The following is a 27733-nucleotide window of genomic DNA, read 5'->3' as shown; positions in this document are numbered from 1 at the left end:
GGTGATTAGTTCCAGCCTTCTTTTGCAGTTGTGATTCGGAGACGAGGGCGAGCACTTGGCGTTTTGGGGTTTGTTCTGTCTCCTTCTTTTGTTTTAGCTAGTCTTGTTGCCTTTGAGACACGCTCTGTTGTGGTCCACTTTTGGGACTTGTACTCTTTATTAGATAGCTCTGTACTAGTGACTTCCAGGTTCTGGGAGGGATTTCTGTATATATTTATTTTGGGTTGCTTTCGCCTTGTTATCCTTGTTTAGATTATTGTTTTGGCTAGTTTCTGCCCTTTTGCTCATTGCTTGATGTTCTGGGTTACGGGTTGGCTTACCTACTGGTAGGGTATAGTAGGTGCCATCATGACTCGAGAAATCGGGTCGTGACAAGATGTACCCAAGACGGCGTTTAGAACCCGCTATGGGCACTATGAGTTTCTAGTTATATCTTTTGGGTTGTCTAATGCGCCTATAACTTTCATGAGTTTGATGAATGGTGTGTTCAAACCATTTCTTGATTCGTTTGGTATAGTCTTTATTGATGATATTTTGGTCTATTCGAAAAGTGAGGAGGAGCATGCTGACCATCTTCGTAGTGTTCTGGGTGTTCTTGGGAAACAAAGGTTGTATGCAAAATTTTCTAAGTGAGAATTCTGGTTGACTTCAGTTGCATTTTTGGGGCATGTAGTTTCGAAATAAGAGGTAATGGTAGATCCTCAAGAGATTGAGGCGGTTAAGAATTGGGTTCGGCCAAGTTTTGTGACTGAAGTTAGGAGTTTTGTGGGGCTCGCTAGCTACTACCATCGATTTGTGAAGAACTTTGCTTCTATTGCCACTCACTTGACATATTTGACCAAAAAGGATATACCATTTGAATGGACTGAAAAATAGTGAGGAGAGCTTCCAAAATCTCAAGACTCTCTTGACCGCTGCACTTATTCTAGCATTACCAGTAGAAGGTAAATTTTTTATTGTTTATTGTGATGCTTCACATTCTGGTTTGGGTGCTGTGTTGATGCAGGATAAGAATGTTATAGCTTATGCATCACGTCAATTAAAGGTGCATGAGAGAAATTATTCAACACATGCTTTGGAGTTGGCAGTGGTAGTGTTTGCTCTTAAGAACTGGCGGCATTATCTCTATGGGGTTAAGTGTGAGGTGTTTACTAATCATCGTAATTTGCAACATGTGTTCACTCAAAAGGATCTAAATTTGAGACAGCGAAGGTGTATGAAGTTACTTAAAGATTATGATGTCACCATTCAATACCATCCAGGCAAGTCTAACGTAGTGGCCAACGCTTTGAGTCGAAAAATAGTGAGTATGGGTAGTTTAGCTTGCTTGAGTGTATCCAAGCGACCCTTGGCTAAGGAAATTCAGACCTTGGAGTCAAAGTTCATGCAGTTGGGCATCTCAGAAAGAGGTGGGGTGTTAGCTAGCATTGAAGTGAGGGCCACATTCATTGAAGAGATCAAGGACAAACAATTTGAGGATGAAAATTTGAATGAACTTAAGAAGAAGACTGTGAATGGTAAGGCACAAGAGACCACTCTTCATGCGGAAGGTGTGCTCAGTTTTAAGGGAAAGATTTGTGTTCCTCGAGTTGATGACTTGATTTAGAAATTGTTGACAGAATCCCATGGCTCGCGATATTCTATTCATCTTGGTGTGACCAAGATGTACTGAGATTTGAAGCGAATTTATTGGTGGCCGGGCTTGAAGAAAGATATAGCGGAGTTTGTGGCTAAGTGTCAAAATTGCCAACAAGATGAAAAAACTAAAAAAAAGTTTAAAAGAAATTGAAAATTGAAGTGATGGAAAGTAATCTACTTCTTGAATAACTTGAAATCATTAATTGGAAAGAGAAAAGATTTGAAATTCAAAATGGATTAATGTAGGTAACTGTAGAGAGATTTGTGGCTTGAAAAAAGGAAAGAAACCATGGGTATGAGATTTCAAATTAATGTATCTGGAAAAGGGAATGATGAGAGCAAAAGAGGGGATTTTTGATATTTTTTGAAATGGTAGAGAAAATAAGAAAATATGATAATAAATGTTGTGTAGTTGTGTAATTTTTCCAAGAAAATAATTTCTAAAAATATGATTTGTGCATGAAACACTGCCGAAGGCCGCTACAGCGATCCTACGTGCTATGTCGGGTTATATTTTATTGCAGCAATTCGATCTAATGATCACTATTTTGGATGAGGGTTTAATAGAAATATTATTGAACTATATTTATTCTACTATTGTAGTATTCAATAATTAAAGACGATCAAGAGATATGATTTCCTAGATATCAGAATTGAATCTGATAATTCATTACTCTACTCATTTATGTATGTCTATTTGTACAAAATTGATGGATCTATGTCTTCAAGTCTTTCCATCCCATCAGAAGAATTTCACCTTAAGTCCTTTAAACACTTGGACGTGTATTAATTTTTTTGTCATCATAGGTCTCAGATTAACTTTCCTATCTCTAGATCAAGCTATTGGATGAGCCTAGTATAACGAAATCATTGTTAATGGTTCTCTTTACTAATTTTAGCTTTTTTTATCAAGCAAATTTAGAATACATATGAGTTTCTAATGTTAATCATTAAAAAAACCATCTTTACGAAAGAACCTTAATATACAATGACCAACACCTTCATGCGATAGATTTATTATCCTTATCCTTTTTTTGAGTCTAATAGTCCTAGTTATGAAATTTAACTACTTATAACTGTTTCTGAAGAATTAAAGTAAATGTAGAAATTAATAAACATTGCAATTAGAAAACCCATATAAACCTTTAAATTGATTGCACTATAAACATTGCAATTAGAAAACCATATAAACCTTTAAATTGATTGCACTACTTGTGAAATTCTTTGTTGTTCGTGCAAAAGTAACCATTAGAAAAGTAGTAAAGTAAATCATAGCAATGTCTTCACAAAATAATAAACAAAGAACTCTTGAACAATAGGTAACAGCTTGTAAGAGTTTGTAACCATCTACAACCCTAGAAAAGTCATCCATATGTTCTATTTATAATGGTAGAAAATAGCCACCCTTAACTTTTCAAAAATCAAAATAGTTACCCTTATTTTTATTTTTTCGAATATCATATTTTATTTCTAATTATTTTTAACGTTATAAATAAAAATCCCTCAAATCTACTCGAAGAATGTTTCAAAATAGCATAAATCTTTACTTAAAAACTGAACCAGTCATGAGAATAATAAACTGTAAATCCTGAGTACTTGAAAGTCTTTCATGCCCTCATTCGAATCTTCAAATTGAAAGAATTTCTAAATTAGTTGCATCACAAGTACAATCAGAGGCGGACCCACGTGGGTTTTAGGGGATTCACCTAAACCTCCACGATAAAAAATTACACTGTATATATAAAGTAAATTTTATGTATTTATATAGATATATTAATTTTGAATCCCTCATGGACAAGAAGAAAGCTATAGCACAATGGCATGTTTCCTTAAAGTTAACTTTCGCGTTTGGAGTTTGAATCCTGGCGTGAGCGTTCCATTTTTTTTAGCTTTCTTTTCATTTAGTTTCAGTTCCTAATTTTCTTGCTTTTTCTTTTATAAAAAAAAATGTGCTAAAAGTGTGGATTTGAACTCAAAAAAATTCAAGGTCCCATTCCTAAAGACTAAATCACTTTTCACTTCCCAAATCCCTATTTTTCGAACCCCTGAGTGAAAATCCTGGATTCGCCTCTGAGTACAATCCATCGCAAAATCTTCTCACCAAAATTACCTAGTAGCCTATTGGTTATCCCACAAAAATTGATTCTTATTACTGACTAGTTTAAATTGATAAAATAATTAATCACCATACGGACATTTCTACTAAAATTCTTAGATAATTTCACACAAGAATATCCGCTTTAAACTTTCTTTATCTACAAGCTCATTACCCTAACATTCAATTTAGTTTTCTTGGTCTCATTTGATATTACTAACCCTCAATTAAATCCCCAAAACATACTTTACAACGTACTTGAACATGTTAACATCTACCATTGAATATTTACCACTTTAGATTCTCTTGTAAATTGATACCTCACTTAAGTGTTCGTAGTAAAATCTTGTTGGTTCTTTAAAGTGAATGCAATGTCAATCTCCATCCCTTTAAATAGGTAAAACATATGATAGATCCTCAAGTGACTGCAATCCATTATGCAAGCCAACCAGTAGCTAGCCCAAAAGAGCATGTACTGTTGAATTCATATTGATACACTCATGCCATATGATTGGAGTAGAAATTTTGATCTCTATTGAAGTATTTTTATTGTTATCATACCTCGAACAACTCATTCTTGTTAATTAATTAGCAACACATCCTTTACATTGGCCTACCTCTTCCTTCTTGATACAATAACCTGCTCCATACCATACGATGTCACTAATATAAATCAAATATATATTTTTCTTTCATAGTAAATAATTCTAATCACCTTAAATAAGATTAATACTCATTGCCACCACCCTTTTTTCAATAAACATATGGTATACCGAAGGTTACATTAAATCTTAATCGAAGTGTTGCTAAAAGGAAAAAATTAAACCTGCAGAATTCATGCAAGTATTTCAATCATAAACTAATAAATATGTTTAAAAAATAAAGTGACGGAAATGACTCAGTAATGTAAGCACACAATGATGCATGCGAAATTAACTTATAACATATATAGTATAACCAATTAATTAATTGGTGGTACAATACGTAATTTTTTTTGTCCTTTCTTGATTTGTCAACATGGACAAGTAATTCGAGACTAAAGGAGTATTATATTGTGAGTTTGAGACTAACAATTTTACTATTTATAGAATCAATTTCAATGTATGGTACTCACTACGTCTACTTTTAATTGTTATGGTTTTCTTTTTTAGAGTCAACCTATAAGAACTTTGACTAACATTTTACGATGTATTTTTTCATCAAATTGACATACAAAAAATTGCAATTTATAGTATTTTTCGTTTAGTTTTTGAATATTTATTTTTTTTGTTTAAAATATCGAATTAATGTAATCTAATTTAACTTTGAAAATTAGTCAAATTAACTTTCGAAAAGCATAACAAGACAAATAAAAATGGCCAAGGGAGTGTCAAAATTCTATGTTTGATCTATTGTTGGGGATTCTAATATTAGTAGGGCGTTTTCTCTGTATCATACAAGATATGTATCTAAAGTTTTGATATATAGGTCATGCTTATCACTCTTAAGTTTTAATTGCAACTGTCAACCTCAAGTGAATTTAAATGATATTTCTACTTAATTTTTTTTATTCCATATCATTTTGTAAATAATTGAAGATGACAATCACACTAAGACACTTGAGGTTTTGTTGTAGGCTAGAGATCTCATTCTATGATTTATTGTTCGTAATTGAGTTCCTTTTTTTCCCTTTTTAAGTTTCTTTGTTGCTCTTTTTGTATGGCTTATTTTATTTATATATATGTTTGTATTAGGCATCCAGTCTAATGCCATTTCTATTTAAGCAAAATAATATTAATATTCAACAAAAGTTGCAATTTTATTTGAAAGTCTGACTCTAAAAATTCAAAATTTAATTGAGTAAATTTTAGGTTTAGCAAACATAAAAATTATATTTGTATGCTATAACTATAATTTGTATAATTGCGCTCCATTGCAAACTTTATGTTTGCTATGGCTATTAATATGTATATTTCGGTATACATATACAAAAGATCAATTGTATAATATGTTTCGGTATAGATATACAAAAGAATCAATTGTATAATCTGTGTTTGTAGAAAGAGAGAAAGACAAAAGAAAATTAGGCAGGGGAAGATCTGCATTTGTATAATTATAAGTGTATAGAACGAAAATATATGTATTTATATTTGTATATACAATTTTCTCTCGCTTTATACAAACACAAACGCAAATTATACATTTGTGTTTGTATAAAGTGAGAGAGGTGAGTGAGAGTTGCGAGTGAGATTCTTTGGGGAGAGAGACGAACGAAAAGATAGTTTTCTCTTACTTTATACAAACACAAACACATTTTATACATTTGTATTTGTATAAAAGTGAGAGAGGCGAGGGAGAGACTGTCAGCGAGAAAACGAGAGTGGCGAGCGAGAATTTCAGGGAGAGAGGCGAATGGCAACAGTTTGATACGGATTACAATTAAATCAAACTGTAGTTATAACATTTAATTTGAATTAATAATTTGTTATTTTATACAATTTTTCCTATTTAATTTTAAAAAATAACTTATAGCTTATTTTCTAGCTCACCTTTAAAACAGGAGTGTACTCAAATATGGATACTATCCACATATTATAAAATGTATAACTAATTCCTATAAAAGTTAACATGTGTGCTTCCCGCAATTTAATTTGAGTTTAGGGATAGTTTTGTCATTAATAATTTTTAACTATTATTTTATTTATCTATTTTAATAAATCAAGATAAGTTTCTTATTTTTATTTAATTAATACTATTTCTATCATTAAGTAACTTTATAAAGTAATAATAGTCAAATTTAACATTTTCAAAATAAATTAATAAAATTAAATTAATAAAATAAACTCTTAATATAATTGATTTGTCTTATCAAATAGATAGTAGTATAAATTTTTCTGAATAAACAATGTTTTATAAGGTAAAATAAAATCTAATTGACGAAAAAAATATATAAATAATAACTCAATCAAATAAATTTAGTAAATTTATTCTATTAAATAATTTCTTATAAGTGATGCGGCATTACAAGAGACACTATAAGAACAATTACATTATCAACACAAATAAATTTTTACAAGAATTTTTTTAATTCATCTAATTAGCACGAGTTAAAAAAAAAAATCTTCTTTTGAACTTTAAATTTTAGGTAATAATTTTGACCAACAAAATTATAAATTTTTATAATAAAATAAATCTACATTTTAAATATTTAACATGATATAATTGCGTATGGGTTACCTTTATTAGTAGATAATATATAGTTGAAAAGTGATGTATAGATAATATCACAAAAAGGGGTTTTAAGTAAAAGAGAAGAACAAAGTTGACAAGAAACTTGTTAAACAAAATCTAATGTTTCTTTTATTTCAATTAGTTTATCTTAATTATTATTTAAATAATTAAAAAAATATTTTTATTCATTCTAAAAATATTTTAAATTACTTAGTATTAAAATATTTTTCTGTAATTTTAAAATTTATATTTCAAAAAAATTAAAATTTTTATATTGAAATTAACCCTAAATATTACTCAGTTAATTTAAGTATGCCAAATCAATTGAACAAATTATAAAGTAAGAGTAGCCATCAAGGGTATAATGGGCCATAAGCACTTGGAATTTCTGACAGTAGCGGGATTCTTGCCGAGCACACATCACGGCTTACAATTAGGGCTAGCATAAAATATAAAAAATCGAATTATGGAATTAAATCGAAATTTTTGATAATTTACTATTCACTAATTGGGTATTCACTATGGTATTCGGAAGTAAAATCTTAAATTTGTGGTTATGGGTTTGAATGTGGATTTGGTATGAGACATTAGTATTATTTGATATTTCGTATTTTTTGAATATCAAATTATTTACTTAATGAAAATCATGTATCATATCCATTACTCATTAGTACAAAGCCAAAGAAGAAACTTAAAGAATGAACATAAACCACCCAAATACATATTTTTTAGTTGTATCAACTTGTTTTTATTGATGTCTTCTTATTTATTGATTTTCTATTATATCGTGACTCCACATAAAAAAAATAGAAATGATTGGAAAAATAGTACGTATTAACTTTGTAATACAATCAACTACAACTTCGATACAGTATTATCAAATACCATATCAAATCGATATTTAATTTACCTATTATCAAATTAAAATTTTAAATTTTAATATTTGATATCTACTTTTAACTATCAATTAACGAATTACTAAACGCAAAATTTGATAATGCCGAACCAAATACCGAAAACCCACCCCTACTTACGGCCAGCTCATACATGAAATAGAGCATTCGCTAATTACAAAAATATCCATCATTATTTCCTATTTCCCCATTGCGGTTGGCATGATTTCTCTAACAATTCAAACGTGCTCTTTCTCTCTCTCCTCTTCGCACCCCTCTCTCTTCACCTTATACTACTTTCTGCTGGATTTCTCTGTTTGCTTGCAGATTTTGAGAAGTTGCAAAAAATCTGGAACAAGGGAAGCAGAGTTCGCTGGAGGCGGTGAAGCTAGCGATACCGGAGTCTTCGACGAATTTTGGTCCGGCGAGCTCATTTTCTAGTTCAGGTGAAGTATCAATGTCGACAAAGAAGGATGTTGTAGATGAATATGGAGATGATAATGCTTGTGATGCTGTTACTGAACTGGATAGCAGAGAAATAGTTGGTGGTTCAGTTTCCAATGTCGTCAGCGACTCTTCAGGTTTTTTTTTTTTTTTTTTTTTTGCAGTTTACCTACACAAGGATTCGAACTGAATAAATTCGCCTTGTTCCAAAATGTTTCACAGGTTTATGAATTCTTATTAGTGATATTTTGAATGAACTTTTTTTTTTTTTTTTTGCAGTTTACCTACACAAGGATTCGAACTGAATAAATTCGCCTTGTTCCAAAATGTTTCACAGGTTTATGAATTCTTATTAGTGATATTTTGAATGAACTTTTTTTTTTTTTTTTTTTTTTTGCAGTTTACCTACACAAGGATTCGAACTGAATAAATTCGCCTTGTTCCAAAATGTTTCACAGGTTTATGAATTCTTATTAGTGATATTTTGAATGAACTATTTTTTTTTTTTTTTGATATAAGTAATACTATCTTTGTTTCAATTTGTTTGGCTTGATTGACTAATATTTTATGTGAAATTCAACATAGAATTTTCAAATTTTCTTTTTGAAATAAAATTTATATATTTAAAAACTACGTAAAAATAATAATAATTAGTCACAATAGTAAATTGATAAGGAGGAAGCAGTAAAATATAAACTTTAGTAGTGTCAGTTATAATATTTTTATACGTTAAATTATTAACTTTAGAGTCTAATTTAGTTGTGGAATTGTCAAATTTTATCTGTGATAAGCAAACAATGTGGAGCAAGTTGAAACAGTTTGAGTAATTGAGACTAAGTGTTGTCATCAATTTAAGTCAGCCGAAATGCAATAAAATATTGTAGTACAATCATTCTACTTCTGTGTGATGGATGAACAAACATGGATGATTGTTTTGTATGTGCTCGACAGGAAATGCAATTTATTTTACAGTGAATTCTGATGCTTTTGAAACAGGCCATCTTCTATGCTAACTGTAAGTGTGTAACTTTTTATGTTAGAGACTTCTGGCACGGAAGTTGCACGTTTCACTACACTGCCTCACAAAATATTTAGCTCAGACAAATCTGAATCACATTCAGGTCATCTTAAGTTGGAAAGATCAAAAACTGAGCCACCTACACACAATAGTCAATTTGCTCAAGAGGCAGCAAATATCTCTGATGACAGCGATTCTGAACAACAGAAGGTATAGTTCAAGTCTTCAAGATGAAATCATCATATCATGTCATGTTTCATATTTATAAACTTCTATTTTTGGCTTTGGCTTCTGGTAATCCTTTCTCTCAGCTCTCCATTACATTAACTAAAACTTGCTAATTCTACTCTCTTTTTTTTCCCCATTATCACTTTGTTGAAATTAGTTTCACTTTCTATCTCAATCACCAGATAACATTAAAAAGTAGCTGTTAAAGTAAAAAATAAAAAGTCAAACTGAAATGACTTTTAAGTTAAAAAAATAAAAAGTAGGGGGAGACCTACTATTGGTTTTTGACTTATTTCAAGTCATTTAAAACTTATTTTAAGTCATTTTAAACTTGCCAAACACTTCCTAACTTATTTTAAGTTATTTTTTATATTTGTCAAACACTTTCAGAAGTAAAAAACGGACTTAAAAGTAGGTTTGACTAACTTTTAAGCCAATCTAAACATCCTCTAACTATAACTTAAATGCTTTTCATTTTCAGTGAAAAGCATTCTTCATTATCATCTCCAATTAATGTCTAGGGATGTCAAATAGGAATGTTTGGCCGCATTTGGACTTGTCAAACAAGTTTAATCAATAAATGACCGTGACCTAACCCCATCAGATTCGATCAATTTGGGCTAAACAATGTTTCATAGTCTAACAATGCGCAAGTCGAAACCATTTCTTCATTTATCATACCATGTTTAATTAACAACCCAAAAGATTGTTTCTTTTCTTATAGAAAGAAAAAGTATGTGAAATTGGAGAGGAGAAATTTATAGCAAACTAAACAAAAAGAAAAAGTACATATCTTGGGACTTGGTTGGACAGGTAGGCACAGGCTATTAGATAGGTCAATTTGCACATACGCTTGTTGACCCACCAATGGGTATATTCTTAATGCAACCCGTCCAAACTTGGGCGAGTTGGGCAGAGTACCTGCTTGGGATTAATTTGGCACCCTTAGGAACATCATACTATTTTGTCTTGTCATTGTTGGTGTTTCATACTATTGAATTTTATATCACTCAAGGATGGATAAATCATTCAACTAATTTACATCACTTTGATGCTTGTTTTGCACTTAACATACTGCAGCTCAAGTTGTTGAAGAGGATCGCAACTGTCAGAGACAATGGAACTGTAGAATTTGAGATTCCGGGTGATGAAGAATCCAGGGTCCTTGGAGTTGAATCTCAAAGTGTCTGTAATGAAGTTGAAGATGAGCCTCTTGATGAACTAGAACTTCACTATATTCCTCCAATACAGATTGTAATGCTTATTGTTGGAACACGTGGTGATGTGCAACCTTTTATTGCAATTGGCAAACGTTTGCAGGTACCTGACATCATTTTGCAATCTCAGATTCTATATCTGCAAGCTGTTTCCACATTGTACATGCATTATACATATGTATTTTAAAATGTTAAATCGGTGAAAAACACTTGCAACTCTTTGAGCAGAGTGTATTTTTCACTGTGGCTTGATTTCTGAATCGGAGACCTATAGTGACATTCTTTCCTTACAAATTTCCAGTGTCCTTTTTTTGTTGTGGGTTACTGTCCTAGTCATTTCAGTTTTAACATTTCAAATTTGTTATGCCTCCAATCCATTTGGTGATTGAAACTTGGACTTGCTCAAAGCTCGAGAAAACCAGCAAACAAGATTGCATCATGAACCTGATGATCCAGTTTGTGGTTTTACCTTCCCTCTTCCTTGTTTCTTTTTTTCATACTTGAGAAATCGTAATGTATTTATAAGACAGACCCATTCTTCTTACTTGTTGCATTGATTATGTCTTAAATTATGCTTTTCTTGCCATGAAATGTTCTGCTGAAATAAGGAGTTAGAATTGAAAAAACATTGTCTTTTTGCTGATGGAACATTTGCGCTGGTAGCCATAGTTTTTATAACTCAAATTTTCGACTGATGCTTTTGTGATGGAGTTACATAGCTATACTTTTTTACGATGTCACGAGAGATACCCTTGATACCTGTAAATGCCAGTTGTCCTCCCAGGTGTATTAGCGTATCTCCAACCCTATTCTCTATTTTACTCTCAAAATATAAATTTCTCTATTTTCTCGAACAACCAACTCCAACCCAATTCTCTATTTTACTCTCCAAAAAAGAATCTTCTTCTCTCTCCTCAATATTATATTATTACTTCTATTTCATTCTTATTTTCTTATGTCATAATATAAATCCTTTCTTTTCTTTTTCCAAATAATCACTTTATTTAATTTTCATGTGATATAAAATTTTATTTTTTCAAATTCTTTATTCGATATAAAATTATATTTAATTCTAAATTTCTAAATAACATAATACAAATTAATGGACGATTCAAATAAATCTGAAATCATTTATGAAAATTACATAAACTTACATAAATACTCAACTTTTAAGATTATTACATTGTTCCTGTAAATGCTCTATTAATGCAATACGGAGTTTATGATGAACATTTTTGTCCTTCATTTTTTTATATCTAACTAAAAATTGTTCAAATCGGAAATTTTCATCTACCACCATTTATATCGTTGTAGCTTGAGCCTCTACGATGATGCATTAAGATTACGTTCACCCTCGATTATCATGTTGTGCAGTATAATACATGTAGTCATTATATCATGTAACACTTCCTTTCTCCAAAAATGTGGCGGTCCTGCAATAATTGCAAAATGTGATTGCAAAACTCCGAATGCATGTTCAACATCTTTTCGGCACAATTCTTGTTTCATTGCAAAATATTTCTTCTTTTGAGAACGTGGATCACAAATAGTTTGAACAATTGTAGACCATTTAATTTTGTGCATTCTTTATAGTGAAAATTAATAATAAATCAAATTATATTAAAGTGAAAAAAAAAGAAAAAGAAATATTATCAATTCAGGATGAAAGTAGTATATATTAAATAATATATATTTTAAAATATTATATTACATTTAAAAAGAATTACCAATATTAAATATTTAATTAATGACATTATATGTAAAATAATATGTTAATTACAAAATAATAATAAAATAATGAAAAAATGAAATAAAGAGTGTGAATAGTAGTTCTCTCACTTCTCTAAAAATGAAGGATAGAGACTATAATAAAAAGGGTTGGAGTGCCCATTCTCTATTTTACTCTCCCTAATATAGAGAATAGAGAGTAAGATAGAAGTGGGTTGGAGATGGTCAATAGTTATTTTGTATTTCTGTTGAGAACCCTTCTCTTTGATAGATCTTCAGTTAATGGTGGTCCACCTTGAATTAATGGTGTTCCACCATTTAGTGGTCAATGGATTAGAAGAGAAGTTGTTTCCTTTGCCATGAAGACCCTTTGCTTCTTATAAGATGCTAATCTTGTCTAAGAAGCCGTATTCTATGATGACTTATCTCTTGTTTTGATTTTGTCTCTGATTGTTTATTGTCATAGCTAATAAAGTATGGTTTGGTCTATGCTAGCTTGTTGACAGAATTGCTGTTGCAGGAGTATGGCCATCGAGTGAGGCTGGCAACCCATGCAAATTTCAAAGAGTTTGTCTTAACCGCTGGGTTGGAGTTCTATCCTCTCGGGGGTGATCCAAAAGTTTTGGCTGGATGTATGTTCCTAAGTTTCTGTTTGTTCTGAAACTGAATTAACAATCTCATGTGGGTCTAGTGTGTTGCTTGTACTTTATCTGATACTCTACATTTCTAGATGTGTGCTTACCATTTTTGGATCTTCGCAAAACATTGTGTTATTAATCATCATTATCTTTGTAACTCTGTTCAACCTAAAACAAGTGAGGTATAACAAACTTGTGATTGGTTCACATGGTTGTGGCAAACCTTGATATTGAATTTTCATAACGGAAAATTCATTATGTATATCCATTGACTGGTTAATGTTGAAGGACTACATCTGAATTGCTTGGAAGTGCGTCCGCTTCTTGTTGCCCATAACTAGTAAGTAGTAATAAGGTAAACTAGCTTGATTCATTTTGTATTTTCAAGGATCAAATGTTAAACCTGCTGCAAAGGGCTTCAAAATATCCCATCTGAAACCAAAACAGGATAAATAAAACGAAAGGGAAGAAAGAATCAATCTGAAAGAACAAGTCCATCCTTAGTTATTTCTTATACTCTCTAGAAAGTCATTTCCTCTATTGGATAATGATTTTTTCCTTGTAGAACTGAAGATTAAAAGACTTCATTTACTTGAACTTAGATTACTTTGCCAGTAAAAATCTTGTTTTGTGAGTCTTTTTTGGTGCATAAATTGAGGTTTAGTATTATATAAGGGTATTAGACTTGGTTCCTAAACATCTTGCACATCATCTGCAAGTGCTTTGTCTCTGGGTTTGTAGGTACACCAGAATATGTGGTCTGCCTCTAAGCTGTTGTAGAGAATGTCCTTAGATGCTTGAATTTGACGAATTGCTGATTGCTTCAAATTTCATCAATTTCAATGGGAGCCTTCATTCATAATTGTCATTAAGTGCAAAGTTCTTATCAGAATTGACTTAACATTCTTTCTCTTGATTTGTAGATATGGTTAAAAACAAGGGCTTCTTACCTTCTGCACCCTCAGAAATTCCTGTTCAGAGAAACCAATTGAAGGATATTATAAGTTCTCTACTCCCAGCTTGCGAAGAACCTGATATGGATACTGGGGTACCCTTTAAACCAGATGCGATTATTGCTAATCCCCCAGCATATGGTAAGATGTGTAAATTGTGCATTTCTATACCATTTTGCTTGCTCATTTCCTTGTTAATAATCTCCGAGCATATAGGTAATCTTACCTGTTTGCTGACTCTTTTATCAAGTGTTTGCATGAAGCTCTTTAGAAAACCTGAGTCTTTTATATTAAAAAAAGAAGAAGATGAAATGATAGATTTTTTCTCCTGAAAAGATACTTACCGGTGTAAGGAGAGGATGGTTGAAGATTTCTCAGATGTTTTAGACTTCTTAGATTCATTGAGATGATTGTAGTTATATTGATATATGGTGTTCTTTGTAATTTTGTGTCTTCTTATTTTGCAGTACCATCTTGGTGCTTGCTTTGATAAAATTTGTTTACCTTATAATAAAAAACAAAAATTTACTCCAGTACTTCGCAGATTACGCCAACATATTTAGCTACATAGTCTCAGAACACACTGTGCCCCTCTCAACTTTGGCAAGAGAAATGAAAGTAATGCTCAGAGAGAACCTAGTTATATTACCTGTTTGTTAAGCTTGTGGTCTGCCTTTTACTTTGCCAAGTTTCAGACAGTATTTTCTCACTTTTGTATACTGTAGTCAGAAGAGAAGAGATTGACTCCAACATCGTTCAGAAATCTTTTACTATAGCTTATTATCTCAAAGAATTGAGATAATTCTTGCACTATACTGTACATACTGAAACTGTTAGTAGTATGTGGGAGATTTTGGCCAGAGTTTTATGTTCCATTAGTGTTCATTTAGATCATACTTTGATACATAGTATAAGTAACATACATTAACTGGAAATTGATTTTGGGTATTGACTTTGATGACCCATGAAGTATAGTTAGATATGTGCAAATTCATATAAACTTGAGAAAGTTTCTTTTATTCATGCATTAATAGTATATTTGCTTTTCAGATGTGTAAAAGTAGTACTTTATTGTTTTCAAGGATGAGAAAAGCTGAAGAAGTTTGTGTCATTTTGTTTGAAGCATAGTTGTTGAATGGTCACTTTCACAATAGACCGACATGAATTTGAACCTGCGGATTGAAGGTCTTGGAAATGGATCTGGAGGGTAGTTGTGTTAGTTTTTGGCTAATACAGTCGGGTGTATCTAGTATAATGAACCCATAATGTTTATCTTAGACCTGGATTTTCAATGTAAAATACATTGACATTGTTGAAATTATTGAACACTATGAACCCATAACTCAAATAAGATGATGGGTTCAATAAATAAAACCAAATACTGAACCCATAGAATTATAATCCTGGATCCTCCTCGGAAGACAGTTGATTCTAGTTTGATAACTGACATTCGTTCTTGTGGGCATGAATTTATGAATAAAAAGAAAAACAGGTCCCACTTTTAACTAGGGTGTGCCAAATGATTCTGTATGCTTGGCTTATTCTTCCCCAATAAAGACCATTTCATCTTGTCCTGGATGAGTCACCTCCAGTCAAATTTCTGTTAGTAGTGGCTTTTCAAGCTCACTTTGAACTTTGATGGAGGTTCTTCTCATAGCTTTTATGGTAATAAAATATTTTGGATGTACGTTCTTGTGGTGATAGTGGAAGAATAGTTTCTATTGCTAACCCAGAAATCTCTTTTTCAGGGCATACACATGTTGCGGAAGCACTGAAAATTCCAATTCATATTTTCTTTACAATGCCATGGACGTAAGTCTTGCTTGGGTAATGGAGAATTAGGAAGCTATTTAGTTATTTGTTATATTCATTTCATATTACATGTCCTATTGAAAAGTTAGATCTGGACCTTAGGTTATTCAGTAAGTAAACATTCTCTCTTTTTGTACCAGGCCAACTAGCGAATTTCCTCATCCATTGTCCCGCATTAAACAACCAGCTGGATATCGGGTGAGTTGGATTCTAATATCTGTACTTTGCATCTAGTGTTGCTTTTTCATTTGATACTGCCTTCCTCTCTTCCCTCTCCCACCCACCCAATGAAAAAGATAAGAAAGAAGGTTGGTTTCTGTTCACATTTGCTCTTTTATGAATTCTGCAGCTGTCGTATCAGATTGTTGACTCCTTGATTTGGCTAGGAATTCGAGATATGATTAATGATACCAGGAAAAGAAAACTGAAGCTAAGACCAGTTACATATTTAAGCAGTTCTCAAGTCTCTGTGCTGGATATCCCACATGGATATATTTGGAGTCCTCACCTTGTTTCTAAACCAAAAGGTAATTACTCTTCAGATGTCTATAATCAAGCACAGAAGTCCTTTATCTTCCCAGCAGCAAGTCTTATCAAAGGCATTCTTGTTTAAAGAAGTCGCAACTGTTCTTTATATAGTTACACTTTTGCAGATTGGGGACCAAAGGTTGATGTGGTGGGATTTTGCTTCCTCGATCTTGCATCTGGTTATGAACCTCCAGAATCACTAGTAAATTGGCTGAAAGATGGTCAGAAACCCATTTACATTGGCTTTGGTAGTCTTGTAAGTTACAGGATCCTCAATATTTAACATATTTTCTTTCTGCTCATTCCTCTTCTCTTCCTTTTCCCCATCTTCACAATAAAGAGAAGGAAAATAGAGAGTTCTAACTGGAACCCTAACATTTCTCAACTATGTTCTTGTTGTATAGTCCCAGCTAGAGAGACTATAGAACACCTTTTTCTTAAAGGTGAAATAGCTACCAAAGTTTGGAATTATGTTTCACATGCAGCTGGTATCATTGGCCCTCAGATTCAAGTGAAACAAACCATGAAAAAATGGTGGGATGCTCATGGGAATTCTAGACAAAAGGAGATCTTTCAAGCTATTCCTAATATTGTTTTATGGTATCTATGGAAGAGGAGAAACACAGTATTTCATGGTGGAGTTTACTCAGTAGAAAAGGTATTGTGGGACATTAATAGTACTCTTCAGAAGCTTATTAGAGCGAAGTTTCATTATAGTGAGATTCCTAAAACTTGGCCTTATATGGTAGCTTTGTTGGATGGCTATAGGCCAAATTTTCAGTACAAACTAGTGAAATGGTTACCACCAGAAATTGGTTGGTGGAAATGTAACACAGATGGGGCTTCAAGAGATAATCCAGGTCCTAGTACTGCAGCTTTTTGTGTAAGAAATGTTGATGGAGATCTAGTGGGGGCTAAGGGTTTGAAGATTCCTGATTCAACCAACTTGGTAACTGAGGTTGTAGCTGTAAGAGAAGGCTTAAAATATTGCTGGGAGAATGAATTATTTAATGTCATTATAGAATCTGATTCCTTGGCTTTGGTAAACATCATTAATGGAGCTTGGGAAGTCCCTTGAAGTGTAGCCCCCAAGGCCTAGCTCAAGTGGCAAAAGGTGGAGGATTTGTGGCTTAGGTCGCAGGTTCAAGCCCCACACCATGCAAAGCGAAGCCCGGTATTTAAGTGGAGAAGGGTAGAGGGGCGGGCCCATTATCCACCGAGTTTAGAAGGCTGTGATTGGTCCAAAGGGCGGGTCACAGACGGATTTCTCGGTTATCAAAAAAATAAAAAAAAATAAAAAATAAAAAATAAAATAGAGAGTTATATTTTTTTTAGAGAAACCTAAAACGACCTTCCATGTCCCTGATAAATTTAGAAAAACGAGGAATGGTGGCTCCTTGTTTCTTGTACTTTGTGATTAGTTGTTATTGTTAAATTTTAACTGTGAATCAAATTTTGTATTTGAGACTGTTGAAAATAGTTATATGTAGAAAATGTTAATTTTCTGTCAGATGTTGTATGCTAATAACATGTCATATCAGAAGTGATATAACACAATTGCAAATTCTCTAGGAAGGGATCTGTGTAAACATGTCAATATTCGTCGTCTTCAGACATAATTCAGATAATGCTAAAAATTGGTCAAACTATTGTGACACTATATTTCATATTTACTTAATGTTTTGATATCCCAAGATTCAAGCTTTAGATTTATTTATTATCCATCTCCAATTTTTCTTATTTCTACAATCTCAGCCTGTTCAAGAGCCAGAGAAAATGACCCAAATAATTGTTGAAGCATTGGAACGCACTGGACAAAGGGGGATCATTAACAAAGGCTGGGGTGGCCTTGGCAATTGTAAGTTCTGTTTATTATTCTAGTGTAAGAATAATCAATTTATTTAATTATTTATGTTTGTGTAGGTAACTCATGAAATTTTGGAGGTGGTACTCAGCTAATACTTGTTTTTTGTTGTATCCAGTGGCTGAGCCAAAGGATTTTGTGTACTTGCTTGATAATTGTCCCCATGATTGGCTATTCTTACAATGTTCTGCAGTGGTGAGCCTTTTGCAACTTTTACTCGTTTTTCTGTATCTTTTAGCTATTCGGTGAAGAAGCTCAAGGAAATATCAGAAGCCTAAGGCCATAGGACAAAACTTTGGTTTGAGGCGCAATTAAAAATGGAGGACTGACATGTGATTTTCAATATTGACTTAGGCTTATAAATTGGTATACATAGTTTTTATGTGGGATTATCAATAAAGACTTCGGTCTTATTTTTTGTTACTAATGGTATAATGTTACTATCTAGTTGATATAATATGGGTCACAAATTCTTGACTGTTAGAGTTGCATGGCCTAGGCTTGAGACATAAGATGCTATGCATGACGATGTGTGCATGTCTCTGACCACTTTTTCGTTGTTTCTACAGCTTTGTAAGCACATAGAGCTCTCTGATTATGTTGCATGCAGTGGCGAAACTAAATGGAGCCCTTATCACTCCCCTATTTTTAGTTCTTGACCAAATTGAACTATTTCACTTTAACCTTTCAAAGGTATTCATAGCCACGGGAAACGGTACCAAATCCCCTTCATCGATATATTATACCTTGTAAATAGGCTAAAAATGTATTTTGCTGGTTACATTAAGCTATTGAATCCCCTTGACATCGGGAAAAATTCTAGAGTAGTAGAAGGGGTTCAAGATTTGCTTAATTTCACAGTTGAATCCCAATGGTAACATTCTAGTTTCTTTTTGAATCCGCTTAAATAAATTCCTGGCTCCATCCCCAGTTGCATGTGTTTCCCGTCTTGGCCTCCCTTTGTTTTTATAGATGCGTAAATGTGTGCCAGTTTGGTGGGTTTGTAGACTTCTTAACATAGTCCCAGACTGGGTTGTAATAGCCATCAGCTGCAAAATATGGGTTCAGATCCAGGACCAAAGTGGCATAAACCTGCAACGTTAATGTAACAGCAATGGTTTGGATTAAAATGTTTATTAAGCCTAGCGGTTGGTTGCCTTTGACTGTGTAATTTTTTTTTTTCAAAAGACTTGATTGTGCTAACATGGGAAATTAGATAAACTGCTTTCTCTCACAAAATATGATAAAATATTTCCCTCGTCAAGATTTGAGATTGAAGTGCTACTTCCTTTCTAGTGTCTTTCTGATAGGTTACTTTCTATATGAGTTGAGTCAACAAATTTATGCTGCTGTGAGTTGCACGCGGTTGGGTAGGGCCGTAGGGGAATTGATGGTTTGAAAATTTTTGTGCCACTGACAAATACATTGCAAGAGTGGGAGTTGGGCAGAGAAGGGGAGGGGTGTTGGTGCTCTCTATTGCTTCATAAAGGCCGCTGTCTCTAGTTCTCAGTCAATTGAAAGCTTTAACAAACTCCCTTTTATGTGATTTGTATTTGAAGTATCATCCAGCTTAGCATGTGTATGATAAGTGACATTACCAGTTTTCTCTTTCTTTCCAGGTGCACCATGGGGGTGCTGGAACAACGGCTGCTGGTCTTAAAGCTGCGGTGATGATTTCAGCAACCTCTGTTTTACTCTTGTTTCCTTTTGTGTTTATTTGGGCTAATTGGATTTTATCATATTTTGGGATTACAGTGTCCAACAACTATTGTACCCTTCTTTGGTGACCAGCCATTTTGGGGGGAAAGGGTGCACGCTAGAGGTGTAGGCCCTCCACCTATACCTATCGATGAATTTTCCCTTCCTAAGCTGGTTGAGGCAATTGAATTCATGCTTGATCCTAAGGTACTTTGCTATGGATTTTTATCCCATGTACCTGAATTTCTTGCAGAAATTATGTAAAAGCAAAAGTTTTTAAATCATGAATTAGCATACATACTGGAGTTTAATTTGCCAAAGTTATGTTCAATGGGTCTTTTGAATCTTTGTGTCATATTGCATCATCCTTTATCTAACTAGAAACTTGAGACAAATTGTGAATTATCAATTCAAGATGGAGTTATTTACCAAGTTGTTCCTTTTATTTTTAAAGGGAAACCAAAAAACTCAAGGCATGGTTGTATGAGACCAAAGCTTAGTTGTTGTTAATGTTTTTCAATATGAACACGTGAGGTAATTCACAGGTAAAGGAGCGCGCAGTTGAGCTGGCTAAGGCGATGGAGAATGAAGATGGGGTCACTGGAGCAGTAAAAGCCTTCTTTAAGCATCTTCCCCGCAATAATGAGCCTGATCTTGATGAAACACCTGCACGACGAAGTTTATTTTCTTTAAGAAGATGCTTAGGTTTTTGCTAGATCTCAAAGTGGATAAAGATGTGCGAAATTGTCTGTTTATCACTATAAACTATCTGTACCTTGTTCCTGCAATAATGTAATATTTTTATACACAACCAATGGTGCTATCTCCTAGCAGGCTAGCAATAGATCATTACATTGCTACCGTAAATAGTTGGATACCATGAGTCAAATAAAAGTTCTAAGTTGTCCTAGTTTTGTTTCAAGAACTATTACTGTTTGCACTTCAAAAGGGCGTTTTTACCACGATAAAAGTGTTGTCTAATTTATTTTTTCTTCCTCCTCATTTGTTGTTCCATTTGCAAGATTTTCTGGGAGTTGAGGGGCTATGTATTGGCTCAAATCTGCTACATATTAGAGGTTAGTATTCTGAATTTGCTCAGGTTGTTGTAAAAAATTATTTATTGCAGCATGCCATTCGAGAAAGTACACAGGTAGCGATGAGAACAAGAAGGAGGTTCCGTAACTATCCTGTATTTGATATTCCCAAAGCTCTGTGCACTTTTCAGTAGTTGGCTTGTTGCAGCATTTAATAGTGAGTTGCACTTGTTCATTGGCTTTCTACAACTTGACCTTCACTGGTGCACTGTTTGATGCTTAAAGAAACAAAACACTGATAGTCACACATGCAAAAGTAGTAGAAAGATAAATCCTAAAGTCAGAAATTCTAACAAAAAAGATATTTTTCTTTATTATTAGGATGGGGGAGGTGGAGTAGTGTGGCATTAACTATATGTGCTGCTGCCACATGAGTGGTGAATGGTTTTGTCTTGAAAAACCTGTTGAGAGTTGCCACGTCCGTGAACATATGGACCACTGTTGTTATTGTTTTTGTATGTGATGACATACGTGAAGTCCCAAGACATGCAACCAATGGATGGGGAAGAAGGGACAAGTTGCATAACAATCGGCGGTGGATGTCAGATAGGAGAAAGACAAGTTGCTCTTTTTCTCCCATAACTATTTATTGAATAAAGCAGTTTTAGGGCAGTGTAGAAGGCCATTTTGTAGAAAGATGAAGACAACTAAAATTCTGACCCAATCCCCTCTAGTGTGCATATAGCTTTTGTCAACTGGGAAACCATTGGTAAACACTAGCAGCATCTAGCTTTTGGGCATTACTAGTTCTTAAATGAGCCATAAAATCCAAAATAATTACAAGTTCATATCTAAATTCAAAGTAATTTCTGAAATACCTATTCTCTCATAAATAATTACAGCCCATACCCTATTTATTAAGATTGAAAATTTGGCTCAACTGATAGTATTGGTATCATTTATAAGACTGATAATTTTTGCTTAGCTGATATTAAATCATATCATATACTATATTGATATCATTAAGGTTTCTTGTTCAGAAATTACTCATTAGTCAATGACACTAGAAAAATATGTATATTGTTGTGGTATCACTAAGGTTTCTTGTTCAGAAATTACTCATTAGTCAATGACACTAGAAAAATATGTATATTGTTGTGGTATCACTAAGGTTTCTTGTTCAGAAATTATTCATTAGTCAATGATACTATAAGAGTATATATATCCAAGATATACTCTTATAGTTTCATTAACTAATGAATAATTTCTGAACAAGAAACCTTAATGATACCAATACAATATATATATACTGATTTAGTATTAATTAAGCGAAATTAGTTGGGGGTATATATTGTAATTATTTAGTGGGATATGAATGTAAATGGGTATATGTTTGTAATTATTTTACTTTTATATGGTATTTGCTTAGTTTCCCCTTAAGTAATTACTTTTCGTCCTGGATCTAGGCTAGACCAGTAAATTTCATTGAATTTACTCTTAACTCGGACTATATAGATAGCTCGAATTTATATTTATTTATTTATTTATTTATTTATTTATAGGTTGTTTTCGAAAGACCCTCGAATCAAGCAAATTAAAATAATTATTAAAAGAAAAATATGAAAGCTAATAGCACAGTAATGCCAAACATGCAAGAAACTATAATAATAACAACAAGGTGCAGGCGCAGTAAACCACAAATGATAATAAAAAGCTTAACATTAAAAACTACATAAATTAGTAGTCTAGAAGGATCAGAACACACGACCTCAAATTTTTTTTATAACCTCGTAACCACTAAGACTAAATCTTCAACTTCTATCAAAAGAAGTCAATACTTGTATATATAGTTATTTATTTTAAAAAAATTGATCTCTATATACGATGTAATTTTTCGACGAAGGGATATCGCTCAACACTCCTTAGATGTGGGCTTCGCCCTTCCACCTAGCAAAGACATGAATAGGCTAATAATAAAAACAACTCTCTACTACCTACTATCATTCTACTCTTATCTGCGATCTCCATTAAACTCCTATCTAAGATCATAACTTGGGAAGTTGAAGATGCACCATATTCGCCTAATAACCTCTCCCAAATACATATATAAAGAACAGAATTCACTATAATTCTGAATTATGAGGACAAAAGTATACTATTTTATTGAAAACTTAAGAGGCTTTTAAGTGTCTTTTCTTCTTTTTTTAGTTGAGAAAAAAAGACAAAAAAAGAAAAGAAAGTGAAGTTGGAAAAGTAAGTGCTTAAAAAAGTGTCAGAAGCAGATACAAGTTAGCCAATCCATACACAAGTGTTTTTCTGTTCTGAATTCTGAGTTCTTCTGATCTAAACCAATCTCTTCCATTGCCTCAGCATGCAGGAAGGATGATGATACACTTAACTTTCTCCCCACTTATCCTCTCTTTTACTACTACTCAATTTCTCTTTCTTATCTCTTCTCTGTGCAGTTTCCCCAAGCCCATACACCCCTTCTTGTGCCACACCCCATTTGCACACTTTTTAATACTCTACTTCATTATTTCTGTCTTCACATTTCCCAACCTCACTTTCTCAACTTAAAACTGTATCTCTTTCTTTCCTCATTTTTTTCATAACTCACAACTTCAAAAGTCCATATTCTTGTTTCTTTCTGTTCCCTCTTTATTTGTTCCTCCTACTCTCTGCTCTCCAAACCAAACTCTTCTTCAGTTTTCTCAGGTTTGTAACTAGTTCACTATAATTTCAATTTTTTGCCATGTTAGTATGTTTACATTACCTATAGTGAGGGAAAATTACACTATCAAATAGGATAACTTTTTTTTGTATGTATAAACTTTTGAATAGTAGTGCAACATTCTTACATTTTTTCAATCCTCTTACTTGAATTCTTGGCTCCACCACTATTTTTTTGTCCTACAGGAACCTTTTAGTCCTTTAAGATATCAAAATACTTTAAAGGGGTTGTTGTTTGGTAGATGGTTTGAAAATGAGTTAATGCAGGTATTAAATTTTGCATAAGTAATATCATGTTCGGTAGTCGGTTAGAAGATAAGTTATTCATGTATAAAATTAATGCGGTATTTGATTTGCAATTTAGAAATTCACATAACTACTACATGTATAACTTACGAGAAAATATATGTATTATCTTATGCATGATAAAAGAAGGAATAACTAATACATGAATAAGTGAACCTTGTATAACTAATCTTTGCATAGAATTATACATAAATTCTCTCCTAACTAATTCATATACTAATACTTACATAACTCTAACCTGCAACTATCAAGACGAATCCTAAGTAGTTGAATGTAGCTGAGTTCAAGCCATTTGGAATTAATGTTGTTTTTCTTCCTTTTTCAGGAATGGAGAGTGAGAAAGTAAGCCATGTCCAATCAAATAACCATACATCAGAAGACAACAACAACACAAGGTCATTTCCTTGTTTATATTGTTCAAGAAAGTTTCACAGTTCACAAGCATTGGGTGGTCATCAAAATGCTCACAAGAAAGAAAGGACAGCAGCTAGAAAGAACAAGAGATCAATTATGCCATCTCATCATCATCATCATGACTATGCTACTAACTTCTCTTCACTACTACCACAAGGCACGCCTCTTGTTTTTGCACCTAATCATCATCCCATTGGCCTTATAAATCATCCTTCTCTTTACATTACTGCTCATGCAGCCAACTTTTGCCACTTCCCACCTAGCCAACAACAGTTTTCTAGCAGATCATTTGGATCAAATGGAGCACCAAGATTTGAAAATAATAATAATAATAATAACGCGACGATCCTCTATCGAAATCAATTTGGGAACTATATGAATAATAGTAATAGTAACCCTTATGTGTGCAACGATGACTTCTTTGAAGAATGTCAAGAGAACGTACCAACTTTTGTTAAGGACGATAGAGATCAGAAGCTTGATTTGTCACTTCATTTATAATTTCCCTTTTTTTTTGTATGGGATTTTTGAATTTTATTTAGAATGCCCATCACTTTTTTTTTTAATAGCTTTTTTAATTTGTTCCTCAATGATTATTATAATTCATAGCTATTCTGAATGACTAATTCCTCTAATGATGCTTAAGGTTAAATTTAGACCTAATTGAAATATACATTTTAGTATTGTTTGGAGATTATTTGATTGAAATTGAAAAAAAAAATACTAGTTGAAGTTGAAGAAAAAGATTATACGGTAGTTAGCGAAAAGCCTGTTCCTTTTTCTTATTTTTTTCGGGCAACTGAGAGTTGACCTTATGGTCGGATCTTTTTAGATTTATGGGCCGCTCTATTGGGCAATTTGCATGAGTGATGTGTTTAGCTCTTTTAGGAAATATCTTGGTTTGAGTTGTTGGAATGAAATAACTTTTTGATGGAATATGTTATACTCCATCTGTCCTTAATTATTTATTCATTTTTGAATTGACACGCTTATTAAGAAAATAATAAAAATTTATCTTTTATTGATTTGTCAAAATAGACAAGTAATTAGGGACAACTAAAAAATGAAAAGTGGACAAGTAATTAGGGACAAAGGAAGTATATATAATACTCCATTTGTCCAACAATAGTTGTTCACTATTAACTTAGCACACTCCTTAAGAAACTATAAATAGAAGGGAATTTTTACTATATCACCATTTGAATATATTCCCTCCGTCTCATATTATATGTCGCCCCTTTCTAAAAATAGCTGGATCACAATCAGGGTGAGGGTGGGGTAATAAAATAATTCTAAAAAAATTGAAGTTGAAAAATATTGTTTAAACATAAGCTTTAAATTGATTTTCTCAACAAAAAAAATTGCAATATGAAGTTGGAGGAAAGTTTTGGAAAATGTTTTCCTTAATTTTTGAAGGGAAGTTATTTTCCTTAAATTTGAGAAAAAATGAGTTGATTTGGAAAACATTTTTCAAAATATTTTACCCAATCAAACATGAGAAAATTGGAAAAACATTTTCCGGAAAATGTTTTCCTTCATACCAAACACACCCTAAGTGTAAAATTATTCATTGATTTATAAAGTGGACATATCCTAAAATAGTATAGTGAACAATTATTTTTGGACGGAGGGAGTATATATATAATAAACTATAAAATATTACTCCATCCGTTTAAAAAATGATGACCTACTTTTCTTACTTCTTTCTTTTTTTGACAGTACTTGAATTTCAGATTTGACATGTTTAAAATCAGAAAATTAATAGATATTTTGAGATATTTGACATAACTTTAATTTAGGACCACAAAATTAAAAAGTCTTATTTATTTTCTTAAAATATATGGTTTTTTTTATATACTGAAAAGGCCAAATGCCATATTTTATTATGGGCAAATTACAGAAATCACATACTTTTAAGGCAAAATTACAATTTATCCCTTAAAAGTTTATAATTACAGAAATCCCTCATTTTCGCGCATCAGATTAGTGTATCAGCGCTTATATTATTGTATCTCGCGCATCAGATTAATGTATCAGCGCTTATATTATTGTATCTCGCGCATCAGATTAATGTATCAGCGCTTATATTATTGTATCTCGCGCATTAGTTTACTTATTACCATTATCCCCTATAAGTTTTACAAATCTCAAAAATCCCTCATTTTCGCGCATCAGATTAGTGTATCGCGCTTATATTATTGTATCTCGCGCATGTATCAGCACTTATATAACTCTGATACATTAATCTGATGCGCGAGATACAATAATATAAGCGCGATACACTAATCTGATGCGCGAAAATGAGGGATTTTTGAGATTTGTAAAACTTATAGGGGATAATGGTAATAAGTAAACTAAAATGTGAGATTTCTATAATTTTTCCTTTTATTAAAACAAAAACATAACATGATCAAAAACCCAAAAAGAAACTAAAAAGACACCCAACCCAAGTACCATTAAAATATATGTCAAAAAAAAAAGCACCATTAAAATAAAAAAAAATAAAAGACAAAAAATAAAAGTCCAAACATTCAAATAGGAAACTCCAAAAGTCTCTTCAGCTACTCTTCAACAGTGATGCATCGGAGAAGAAAGGACGATGGTCGGCGGCGAACATAGTTGGATCGACAAACTCAAAGACTTGAACCTGTCAGTATTCTAGTTTAGAAACCCCTTTCTTTCAAGCTCGATTAAATTGAAGGAGTATCATATAAATCAAATAAAATCATCCACCTAAAGAGCCCTTAATATCGTAGCTACTTTATAGGAGGGTGTTAGAAAAAAAAAATAGCCCAACAACTAATTACAAATTTTCTCTATGAAGCCAATATATTTACTAGCCTGTTTAGCTTCTCAAAATATTTGTGCTCTCTAACTATATATATGTTTTTAAGAACTTGTTTGGTATTACTCTTAAAAATTACCCTCTATCCTAATTTATGTGATACTTTTCGTTTTTCGAGAGTCAAACAATTTAAGTTTGATCGGAAATTTGCGCATTGGATCTTCATTTTTTTTGAAATGAAATTTATATATTTGTAAACTACGTATAAAGTACTATAAGTCACAATAATTGATAATTCAAAATGTTTAAAAGATCTATGAAAAACTTAGATCAAAGATAGACTTGTTTGAATCTCAAAATCCGAAAAGTGCCACATAAAATGGGATGGAGGGAGTACTTATTTTTAGAAGCATTTTTTAAAAATAGTTTTTCAGAATAGTGCTTTTGAAAAAAAAACAACAACTTGTGTTTGACTAATTCATTTGAAAAATATTTTTTTT

At 32.6% G+C, this 27733-nt stretch overlaps 2 protein-coding genes across 4 annotated transcripts; both read left to right on the top strand.

The window, feature by feature from the left end:
* The first annotated feature begins 8068 nt into the window (after positions 1 to 8068).
* On the top strand, positions 8069 to 20874 carry LOC102588250 (sterol 3-beta-glucosyltransferase UGT80A2). 3 transcript variants are annotated; one of them, XM_006350242.2, is made up of 15 exons: positions 8334 to 8417; positions 9232 to 9295; positions 9402 to 9508; positions 10607 to 10846; positions 12992 to 13103; positions 14033 to 14203; positions 15811 to 15874; positions 16015 to 16072; positions 16224 to 16401; positions 16528 to 16658; positions 18158 to 18260; positions 18385 to 18461; positions 19886 to 19933; positions 20022 to 20171; positions 20510 to 20874. In XM_006350242.2, the coding sequence occupies exons 2-15, from the start codon at positions 9262 to 9264 to the stop codon at positions 20678 to 20680; spliced, it is 1644 nt and encodes a 547-aa protein (XP_006350304.1). In that variant the 5' UTR covers positions 8334 to 8417; positions 9232 to 9261; the 3' UTR covers positions 20681 to 20874. The 3 variants fall into 3 exon arrangements, with proteins under 3 accessions (XP_006350303.1, XP_006350302.1, XP_006350304.1); XM_006350241.2 differs by lacking the exon at positions 9232 to 9295 and having other exon boundaries at positions 8069 to 8417; XM_006350240.2 differs by lacking the exon at positions 9232 to 9295 and having other exon boundaries at positions 8069 to 8417; positions 9321 to 9508.
* Positions 20866 to 24965, top strand: LOC102589026 (zinc finger protein GIS-like). The gene is made up of 2 exons (XM_015309983.1): positions 20866 to 21040; positions 24360 to 24965. Exon 2 carries the CDS (start codon positions 24362 to 24364, stop codon positions 24947 to 24949), a length of 588 nt encoding a protein of 195 aa, XP_015165469.1. The 5' UTR covers positions 20866 to 21040; positions 24360 to 24361; the 3' UTR covers positions 24950 to 24965.
* Positions 24966 to 27733: the final 2768 nt, after the last annotated feature.

The sequence above is a fragment of the Solanum tuberosum genome, unplaced genomic scaffold (genome assembly GCF_000226075.1).
Source record: "Solanum tuberosum cultivar DM 1-3 516 R44 unplaced genomic scaffold, SolTub_3.0 scf00115, whole genome shotgun sequence".
Classification (NCBI taxonomy): domain Eukaryota; kingdom Viridiplantae; phylum Streptophyta; class Magnoliopsida; order Solanales; family Solanaceae; genus Solanum; species Solanum tuberosum.
Note: the sequence above shows the minus strand (reverse complement) of the source record. Positions and strands in the feature narration are given on the sequence as shown.